At 40.5% G+C, this 11019-nt stretch overlaps 1 protein-coding gene across 8 annotated transcripts in view; it reads right to left on the bottom strand.

Moving 5' to 3' along the window:
• WDR17 (WD repeat domain 17) overlaps positions 1-11019 on the bottom strand; it is a 117452-nt gene that overhangs the window by 16695 nt on the left and 89738 nt on the right. For 6 of the 8 annotated variants that reach the window (XR_012007416.1, XM_072775847.1, XM_072775846.1 and 3 more), the window contains 7 exons: positions 10589-10609; positions 8823-8934; positions 5267-5408; positions 4881-4983; positions 3453-3554; positions 1388-1486; positions 888-1071 (listed from right to left, as the gene is read on the bottom strand). Coding sequence is in view for 7 of the 8 variants with exons in the window: in XM_072775847.1 (XP_072631948.1) it covers positions 888-1071; positions 1388-1486; positions 3453-3554; positions 4881-4983; positions 5267-5408; positions 8823-8934; positions 10589-10609 (763 nt within the window). In the remaining variant the exon portion in view is untranslated. The remainder of the gene's footprint in view (positions 1-887; positions 1072-1387; positions 1487-3452; positions 3555-4880; positions 4984-5266; positions 5409-8822; positions 8935-10588; positions 10610-11019) is intronic. The other 2 variants (XM_072775849.1, XM_072775850.1) reach the window with 1 other exon arrangement.

The raw sequence follows: 11019 nt of genomic DNA, 5'->3' as shown, positions 1-11019 counted from the left end.
CCTAACTCTTTTCTGGACCATATTAGTTTATTTGGACTATATTAGTGTATTTCTAGCACCAAGTCAAGCTATGTCTCGGGTTTACATTAACTGCAAGCTATTTCATTTAAGTGGTTATCCCCAGAATAGCTGTTTCCACTGGCCTGGCATGTCAGTATAAGAAGTGTAATTAGTCACATTCCATGTAGAAACATAAAAATCAAGTGTGTAAAATGTGAATTCACCCTTTTCTGGGAAGTGGTGTTCTTTTATTCCGGACTGCAGTCTACACGGACTCATCGTGGTATGCTTCACACGGACACCTCCACCTGGCCCCGGCCCTGAGACCATGAAAGGGTCTCCGTTCTCCCCAGAAATGGGGCACGTCGTATTTCTGACCATACACTAGGGCCCTTCCTTAGGGGTTAGCCATCCTTCACGATCAATCCCAATGATTTGTAAGAAGTAAGTCAATGTAAGAACATGTTTATCAATAACATACACCTGCCAGTTCTTAATTTCTTTGTGCAAATAACATACAAAGAGAGACTACAAAGTTAATTTTAATCTATTGTGATATAATTTAGAACCATGTTGACTGTTGCTTTGTCTCCTTATTTAATTTCCCCAAGGATATGATCTACATGTATCTTTAAACATTTGTTAGTAAGTAGACCTACTCCATGAGTTGCTTTCATGGTAATAATGCAACGACCATCTCTCTCATTTTATTTTAAGGACAGGGAAACCATTTATACTAATGAGAGAGCAGTGAGGGCAGTATTTTCTTACTCATTAGTGCTCTTTATGGGTACCTCCTTTCTTCAGATTATGCTTATTTTAAGAAAAGTTTTTAAAATAGAGGAACAAATGGAAACAAACCATTTATGTCTCACAATAGGCCGTACCTGGATTTTTAATCCCGTAAGGCAAGAGATGTGGGTATCAGAATGACTGGGCAGGTTCGATCCGGTCACGTAATCTGGTCCGACAATTCCTCCAAGCGGCTCTTCCTGGAGTCTCTTTAGCAAAGTTGCATAAACCATTTTTTGTGAGTCAGAAGGGGGTGTACATGCAGACTCTTCTGAGGACCTATATTTTCAACAGATGTTACATTTTCATTTTTGTAAAACCATAGAATAAATGAGGTTTACAATAGAAACAGTCCCTGAGGATTACTCAGTTCCCCTTTAGAGCTGATGGCAATTTAGACTGAATTCATAAAACGAAGGACTTTAAAATAAAGGCAGAAAAGAACAGGAATGTAAATTATTACTGAATATATGCTGTAAACAAGCCAAGAGGCATTACTGGGCTAAGATTAATAGTGAGCCAGTCCATGTTTTCAACAGGTTTGTCTATCATCTTAATACCTCCAAATCCCAATTTTCACAGCGTCTTCACTCACCGGCTCACGGACTGTGTGCAAGCTCTCCACGCATCCAATTCCTCAGAAAGGTGCTCGATCTTTAAAGGCACTGACACCACCCGACGTTTTAATAGCTGACTGAAACAGAGAGAAAGAGATTACCGCCTGACATCCAAGACTCAGCTATCAAAAAAAGCAAATAAGGGATCCCTGGGTGGCGCAGCGGTTTGGCGCCTGCCTTTGGCCCAGGGCGCGATCCTGGAGACCCGGGATCGAATCCCACGTCAGGCTCCCGGTGCATGGAGCCTGCTTCTCCCTCTGCCTGTGTCTCTGCCTCTCTCTCTCTCTCTCTCTCTCTCTCTGTGACTATCCTAAATAAATAAATAAAATATTTAAAAAATATTTAAAAAAAAAAAAAAAAAGCAAATGAGCTTTAAGTGCCCAGTGGTTTTTGACGATCTACTGTCTACAAAGCAGCGTGGAAGAGTGAGGAGAAAACCAGAGATAACGAGTGGGCTGAGGGACACTGAGCAACTCTCGAGGAAGTTTCCACAGCACGGGGATCAGAAGCAATCAGCTTGGCCGGGTGGGGAACAGAGTGGGCTTCGGTGGGCGCCACAGCCCGAACCCTAGGTTTGCAGACCTTTCATGTACGACTCAGGATCTGGAAGCTCTGTGACGGACAGTGGGGAGTCCTGGGGGTATGAGGGGGGATGCTGCTTCTGGAAGGCGAGGCCACAGCAGAAGAACAGAGCCGCAGAGATGGGGTGAGCAGGAGCAGGGCTATGGCCGGAGGGAGGTGACGCAGGCCGAGGCCACGGCCGTCAGAGAACACTTCCTCGTGACCCTGATCACTTGATTCTGGGCCACAGAATCAGAACGACAATCGAGAGAGAGAGAGAGAGAGAGAGAGAGAGAGAACACAGGACGAGAAGCGGATTTCAGGAGGGAGAGCATCTTCATTTTGAGCACATGGAGTTGAGGCCAGAGTCTAGCGAGCCATCGGAGCTGGGCCTGAATACAAAACCCGCCAGGGAGGTGACGGGTGGAGCCACAGAGGGCGAGGTTCCTAAGGACAGAGCACGGAGAGGAGAGAGGAGTGCGGGCAGACCCGGAGAATGAGCTGGAAGCAGAGGGAGCGACGGGGATGGGGCTCACTCAGTATGTGGGGCCAGGGTGCCAGCGTGAGCACAAGACACAGACCACAACCGGGGAGGTAGGAAGGGGCTCCCACCACCAGGGGGGTAGGAAGGGGCTCCCACCACCAGGGAGGTAGGAAGGGGCTCCCACCACCAGAGGGGTAGGAAGGGGCTCCCACCACCAGGGGGGTAGGAAGGGGCTCCCACCACCAGCGGGGTAGGAAGGGGCTCCCACCACCAGTGGGGTAGGAAGGGGCTCCCAACCAGGGCCTTCTTAGTTTCTCGTTCTAAACCAGCGTGTTTCTAGTAATTTAGATACAATCTCCCCAGTCTCTCTTGCCTCATGTCTGAACGCCTCCTTTTATTTCTGATATTATTATTTCAAGGGACTATTTTCTATTACCCAAGTCATAGATTAATGACCATACTCCATTAAACAATATTTTAATCCCATGTGGTACATCCTATGGCTCCCATAAGATACTGTAATATTGTTAAAAGTTGCTCTCGAGTTTGGGTCTGCTGCCTGCCCCGAAATAGGTTCTTCCCGCAGTGTCCCGGCAGCGGCACTGCCCGCTGTCCCCCGCCTGCTCCAGGGGCCGCCCGACACCTCCACGGGGCCCTCACCGCGCCGGGAAGTGACGGGGCAGAGACAACTTGGTCCCGGAATGTCTGCCCCACAGGAAGGGCGCTCAGAAGGGAGGATTGGGGTCCGCGATGGGCTCTGTGCGCCTTCGCAGGCCTGGAATGCCGACCTCAGCTGACTTAAGACCAATAAACCCCAGGTGTTTAAGCCAGAGTTGGGAGTCCTATTAATTTACATCCTAACTCGCTTCTGATTCCTACAGTTCATCGCTGCTCTGTTAGAAAGGACATGTGGGATGAATGGATGTATGCAACACGTGTCTGGCACCTTCCAGAAACCACGCTGGGCTCTGTCCTCGGAGAAGAGAGAGCGGCCTTACCTTGTGTACTCGTAAAGGGCTGGAACAATGCTTTGGTACCGTCTCCTGATGGCCAGTAATGCGCCCACATAACCACATAATATGAGCAATTCATTTCGAGCTCTAAAAGAGAATATATTTATTTTTTTTGATTCCATAACTTGCGGCACAGAACATTACCCACATATGTCTATATTTTGATGAGTGACATTTATAGCAAAATGTGTTCAGAAAATTTTCTCAACGTGAGGATGTTTTATTCGTGACTTAACTCCTATTCACACACTGATGCTAAGCTGCAGATGACGTTTCACTCTTGCCTTCTTGTTTTTCTCTATATAACCTGTGTCTTCATCTGAATTTCTCTGTCAATAACTCATTAGGCCCGATTTAGGGATTCCTGGCACACAGTGCAGACTCTAGGAAAGGACAGAGCATACCCGCTCCGTTTCCGGCTAGGGAAACTTGTCAAAGTTCCCCAGGCTGTGGCATCATCTTTTCCACACACGCCATTAACACAAAAATAGCCCAAAGCCTCCAATACAAACTATATGCCGTCTCTGGGGACTTTCATTCTATGGACAACAGGTCCTTAAATGATACTTGAATGTAGGGATGGGGTCCATTCTTCACTTTCTAGTGCCTGCCCTTTGCACACAGAGGCTATTTAAGAGATATGATGACTCGCTTCTGGAGGACTTGACGTCGAAGGATACCCCAAGGCTCTGAATTAGCACTATTTAAGCCAGGTGTGCGTGTGCGTGTGTACACACATATATAAACATGCTCACTCTAGGTATTGGTAAGTAGGACCACTACGATTATTTCTGTTTCAAGTAGACTTCTGTATTTTTTTCTTAAAAATAGCAGGGGATCCCTGGGTGGGTCAGCGGTTTGGTGCCTGCCTTAGGCCCAGGGAGTGATCCTGGGGTCCCAGATCAAGTCCCACATCGGGCTCCCTACATGGAGCCTGCTTCTCCCTCTGCCTGTGTCTCTGCCTCTCTCTCTCTCTCTCTCTCTCTCTCTCATGAATAAATAAAATCTTGAAAAAAATAAAATAAAAAAGTAAAAAAGCAAAAGTAAAAATAAAAATAGCAAAAGTAAAAGTAAAAATAGCAAACAAAGGGGCTCTTGGGTAGCCCAGTAAGTGTCTAGCTCTTGGTTTAGGCTCAGGTCATGATTTCATGGTAGTGAGATCGAGCCCTGTGTAGGCTCCATGGTTAGTATGGAGTCTGCTTGAGATTCTCTTTCTCTCTTTGCTTCCCTCCCTGAATTAAATAAATAAATCTTAAAAAAAAAAAGGAAATAGCAAATAAAAATGTAATTTTTCTACAAGGGCATCTACATGTCCAAGATGATCTTATTCTTTATCTGAACACCAAAAAGAATACAACCATTTAAAAACATTACATAAGTTCAATTATATATTTTTTGGGGAAAAGTACTCACTTAGTACATGTATGTAAGAGTAATTTTTCAGTGCGAATATAACTCAACAGGTCAAGAACCGGATAGATGGTATCCAATGTCCAATCTGAACTAGTGATGTATTCTGGCAAAATAAAACCAAATAAGAGATTTTCTAAATAATAGTATTAAAACATGTTCATTCAATTTTTAACTTAGATAATTAATTTTTTTCTGGTCAATCCCATCAAGATCACAACTATTTGGATATTTAACCCTCTCTCAAGTTCTCATGCCCTACAATCACCAATCTCTTGCTTTTTTTTAAATTTAAGATGGCCAGTGCTGGAATTTAAGGCTTCCAATCAATATTAATGAAAAGATCAAATAAATGAGATTTTAGATTATACTACCAACTAGAAACTTACCTTTGATGAAGTCAATACCAATCGGAAGGGCCTTTTCAGGTTCCTGACTTAACAAGTAATACTTTACAGTTTCAAATATATTACCATCCGCATGGGCTGCCTCCGCTAACTGCATACACTCCTCTAGCGTGGGGAGCTTGCACTGAAAAGGAATCAGTTTGATGATGTTACTAAAATTTAACAGGGGGAAAAGCAGTGGTATAAGCACTGAGCCTTTCCAGTATGCCTACTGTGCTTTTCTTATAAAAGCTGCCCAAAATAGATATAAATGAAGTAATCTGTATTAAGAGCACATATTTATGGACATATCTTTAGGATCCAAGAACAATAAACAGGATATTACCTAATGAGTTAGTAGTTTTTCATCACATAAATACCTAATAAAAGAGGTAGAAGTAAATTGTCCTGATTTTGATACTGGAAATAGTATCCACGCATGCAACTTAGGAAAAAAATGCTGAGATTTCTTATTTCAGAACATACTGACCGATACCAGAAACTACATAAAATGTAGAAAACATAAATGAAACCCTCTTACGTGTCCCCTACACCGTGGCATTTAATTTCACTGTGGCCTTTGAGACAAAGCAACGTCACTTTAAGCAGGAAGGCAAAAAAACGTAGTTCCCGGAGTCGTTGGCTCTGACATTCCTAAATGCCACAAAAATGGGAGATTCTGAGCCTATGAAATTTCCTTATGGTAGAATGTAAAGCAATACTACTCCCCATCTTTTTCATATAGTGTTTTTTTTTTTCCTGTTGAAACTCAGAGTCTGCTCCTCCCCGAGGCAAGTTCTTCTGCTTCCACAACAAGGACAGAAATTAAGTTATCTTTTATGTCCACATCTGTATGTTCGTGATGTTTGAGGCTGAAGTGTTGAACGTTTGCTGGTTTGTTTCTGAGCAACCCCCATACACAGTCTCATGCCTTGTGTCTCTGGTCTCTGGAAACCACAGAGATGGTGCTTCCACCGCAGAAGGGATTCGGGGTCGTGACCCGGATGCTGCTGTTCCATCAGGGCAAGGTCACCGATCCCCGCCCCCTGCCTGTGAGGTTTGTCACTCTCATTCCTTCGTACTGTCCCTTCACGCCCCCTTAAGTTACTGAGATGGTTTATGCGATCTTTTTATTAATGCACTTATTCAAGAGTTTCCTATTTGCTGCGGTTTAAAGTGGGTGGGAGAGTAGGTGATGGGGAGGAAGGAGCCCTCTTGCCGTCATGGGCATCGGGTGTTGTACGGAAGAACTGATTCACTGCACTATACGCCTCAACGTAACATCACACTGGATGTTAACTATCTGGGAATTAAAGAAAAACTTAAAAAAATACATGAAAATTTGGTAAACGGAACATCTTGGATTCCTCAATCTCTCCCTGCTCTCTTAAAAATTACAACAAACTAAATTAAATGAGCTTTCATACATATAACATTTCATATTGTTTCTCCATATTTATTTGCTAAATGCCAGTTATTTGCTAAGCAATTACTACTATGTGCTAGGTCCTATGCCTGGCTAGACAAAGTAAAGTTTCTTTACTTTGACAGACACCCAAAAAGGAAATAAAAAATGGTTTCTATTGAATTGTATCCTCAAATATAATATAAGAAGAGTAAGATGATCATTCCTACAATTTCTGTCCTATCTTAAAATTCTGAAAGTCTTATAATTAACGTAATATTTGAAAATATAACTTTTAGCATTACTTGTGAAATGATCCAGAGGTAATAACACCTTTACATATACTGACTAGTGTTTTTTTTTTTTAAGATTTTATTTATTTATTCATGAGAGACACAGAGAGAGGGAGAGGCAGAAACACAGGCAGAGGGAGAAGCAGGCTCCATGCAGGGAGCCTGACGTGGGACTCGATCCCAGGACTCCCATGATCACGCCCTGGGCTGAAGGCAGGCACTTAACCACTGAGCCACCCAGGGATCCCCCTGACTAGTCTTTCTAAAGAGTTATTAATGAAGTCTGACCAGAAAATCTAATTACATCCTTTTAGGATGTGTGATGAAAAGACCATGTGGATGTCATCTTGCCCGTGTCATTACTAGTGTGTAAACCCAGACAAATATCTCCTTGCCTCCCTAAGCCCCAATATTAGCACCTGCTGTCCTCACCTCAGAAGATATGTGGTGTACATTTAAAGCACCGTGCAGGGGTGCCTGGGTGGCTCAGTTGGCTAAGCATCTGACTTCAGCTCAGGTCTTGACCTTGGGGTCCTAGGATCGAGCCCTAACATTTAGGGGTCTGTATTCAGCAGAGAGCCTATTTCTCTCTCTCCCTCTGGCCCTCCCTTCTTCTTTCCCCCTCCCCCTGCTTCTGTTCTCATTCTCATATAAACAAATAAAATCTTTAAAAAAAGAGAGTACTATGCAGCAAATGTAAAGTTCCTACTTCCTTCACTATTTTAATTGCAACATTGAAAGAGCTTTTATTTGTCATGTTTGTGAAAGCAAAGTGCAGCTCATTTAAAAAAATAATTCACAGAATACAAAGTGTATAAAGAAATTAAATGACCCATGATCTCATAGCCCACTGATCACTGTGCACATTTATCCTATCACAAGTATTTCCCTGGTATCACACACACTTACACACACACACTCACACATACTTTTGATCTATCTGTGCTAACATAATACTTAGTAAGAATCCACTGTTGGATGAGTAGGGCCACCCAGGCACTGGGGACAATTCAAGGCTCATTAAAGTGAAACAAAACATTGTTATTTTCAGAGTTAAAAGATAAAATATTCTACTATATTTTACCTTTTTCATAAAAGAACTGTACATATCCCCTTAAACACACTATAAATAACATAAATATATACACAGTTATTTTAAAAATGAGAATCATACGGCATGTGCATTTCATATTCTGCTTCTTTACATAACTCTTTTATAGCTATCTACTAATGTCAATAAAAATAGAACTTCATGATCTTTTTAATGGATTAAAAGCACTGAAATGCAGAAATGTACTACAGTTTGCATAAATAATCTTCCGATTACTGAATATTTTGGTTGCTTTTATATATAATCTTGGCACATAAATTCCTATATTCTACAAAGGAATATTTTTAAAGCATTTTAGAGTAATGCATGTGAATTTCATTACACTCCATTAACTCTTTTAAAGATCCTAAATTGCCTATTTTTAAATAGTGTGCTTGTTCCCTATGGCGCAGAGCGGCAGAGTGGGAAGGGCTAGGGATGTGGAGACAGACCAGCTGAAGCTCAAGTTCACACTCCACTCTTAACTAAGGGCAGTTCCTTACCTTCTCTGAAATTGTAACAGTATCCCGTGCTTTTCAGGGTTTCATCAGAATTGGGTAAAATACAAAAATGTGAAAATTTAAAACTGTTCCAAGCATACAGCAGAAGCTCAACAAATGCTCAACTTCCTGTTACCATTTGCTACATTTGTAAAAGGGCTTGAAAGGGATATGTTTGCTCCTCTCCCTGCATCTCTGTGTGCCTGAACCTAAAATTAGTTAAATCACAGCCCTGCACTGCAAACCAGGACAAGTAATATCCTTAGCATACCTTCTCATGAAGATCATTAATCTCTTCAGTACACCCTGGGTAGAAAGCACAGAGCTTAACTAGGTGTAGTTCATTATCGGGAGTCATCAGGAGAAGATCGGCCGCCAGATTCCTATGCACATAACAAAAGAGGAAACTTCAATTAAGGAAAAACAAAATCTAAAAATATCACTTAGAACTATTTCAAAGGAAGAAAACCCTACCACCTCCCTTGATTGCTTCCACAAATGGTACTAATTTCCTACCTAATTATGAAAGTCTTCTAAATGTAGATGACAGAAACAGAAGGGCTATGAAGGAGAAATGTATTACGAAATTCCTGTAATTTTCAAAAAATCTAAATGAATCTTTCTATATTTGCATTTAATTTTGTTATTACAGAAGAATTCCCTAACCAAAGTATCTAAGGGCATTAGATATGTTCTTGGGAGTGAATTATAAAGCAAACTTCATGAAAGCTAATTCTCATCAGCTTTTGTTACACTTGCCAATTGCCCTGGATTAGCCAGCTCATTAAAACCAATTAGAATGCTTGGGTATTTAAAGTTTAGAAGTTTGGGTATTTTGCGTCTCTCTTAAACTTTAGGTGAAAATCAAGGATAGAAATGCAGTTTTCTGATTTACTTTTTAAAGATTCAATGAGTGGAATAAATCACTTAAAAATAAGGTATTTTAAAGTGTTGTACGGACTTCACAGCTTTACATTAAAAGTATTCTGTGTAATACCTTTTTTAAAAATCACTAGGTAAAGAGGTTTTGGTTGCATACATCAGAACTGAGAAAATGCTAACTTGCAAGGGTTCGAGATATTATTCAATTTTCAAGAAACTCACTGTATGACACATTCATAACCTGAGAATACGCAGTGTTTCAGATGTGCATTTCTGAAGGGCAGACTTCTGAGAGTAACAGGCTCCTTCACCTTCTTTGTGAAGCCTTCAGAAACATGTATCTTGGTCATTTATGTGAATAAATTATTTTTAAAACAGTAACAGATGTTTAATCCAGAATGTCGTGAGCAGAGAACAGGAATAGAGACAGTTCATGTGTGTCAAATATTCTATCATTGAGGAGCAGGTAAATCTCTGAGTGTTTTTACAAGCCTCAAATTAGGGCAATTCACCTGCTCTTGATAAAAAGTTTAAACGACTATGTTTTCTGATACCAACATGTACTAGCAGTATTCAGCTATGTCCATGAGAATACAGAAATGATCGTTTGCTTTTATAGTGCATAAACTTGCTATGTTAAAATTCTATTCAAACTTCTATGAACTACAGATGAAAGTCTGACTTTCTCACTGTAGAAGTATATCTTCATACACTGAAATTTATGGCAATGCCAGCTAATTTTATTCATTCTTTAGTGTAACTTCCTATTTATTGAAAATTCAGTATACCAGTTGGGGAAAATGCATATATGTAATGATACAGACCTACCAAATAATGTAACATCTTACATTTTGCTACCAGAACAGACATTTTCACTCGCTTAGCTACTACTGTTTTATATCTTAGAAAGTCACAATTCATACTTACACATGATTTAAGTATAAAATCGGGAGTGATTTTGTACCGAGGCTACAGGAACTGTTATTACTTTGTAGTTAGGTTTTATATGTTATAAATTCTATAAATGAACTAGCATTCTGTTAACCAATGAAGCCCAAACAGGTAATGATCATTTCTTAATACAGAGTTAATATTATAGAACTAAAATATAGCATGATTTCTTTAATTAGATGTTTTTATAAATCTAGATAATACCTGTATCCAACAGATGGAAAGCTAGAAAGAAAATGATTTTAAATATGAATACCATAGATAATATGCAACAAGAAACAAGAAGGAGACTTTTACCAGTAAATGTAAAAAAGGCAAAATATACTTGGTTTACAAAATCATGAACATCCTCTCAAAATTATGCAGCTGTCCAAATTTTACTTAAATTTCTGAACTCTAAGTAGCCATGATGATTACAGATTCCCCCTGGAAATAAACCTGATCAGCACCACATATTTTAGAATTTGAAGTTTATCCTAGTTCTTGGTGCAAGTATCTATGGACATAGAAGGGAACTTCTTGGGGCAGTTACAGGGAAATGGAAGTTTGTTTTATATGAAAAGCAACTAACACATATAGTCAGTTGAAAGATTTTTTTTAAACCTCACTTAAGTTGAATTTCTATTTCTGTTTTG

Source organism: Canis lupus, chromosome 15 (assembly GCF_048164855.1).
Source record: "Canis lupus baileyi chromosome 15, mCanLup2.hap1, whole genome shotgun sequence".
NCBI classification, from domain to species: Eukaryota; Metazoa; Chordata; class Mammalia; order Carnivora; family Canidae; genus Canis; species Canis lupus.
This window is presented reverse-complemented; position numbering and strand designations above follow the sequence as displayed.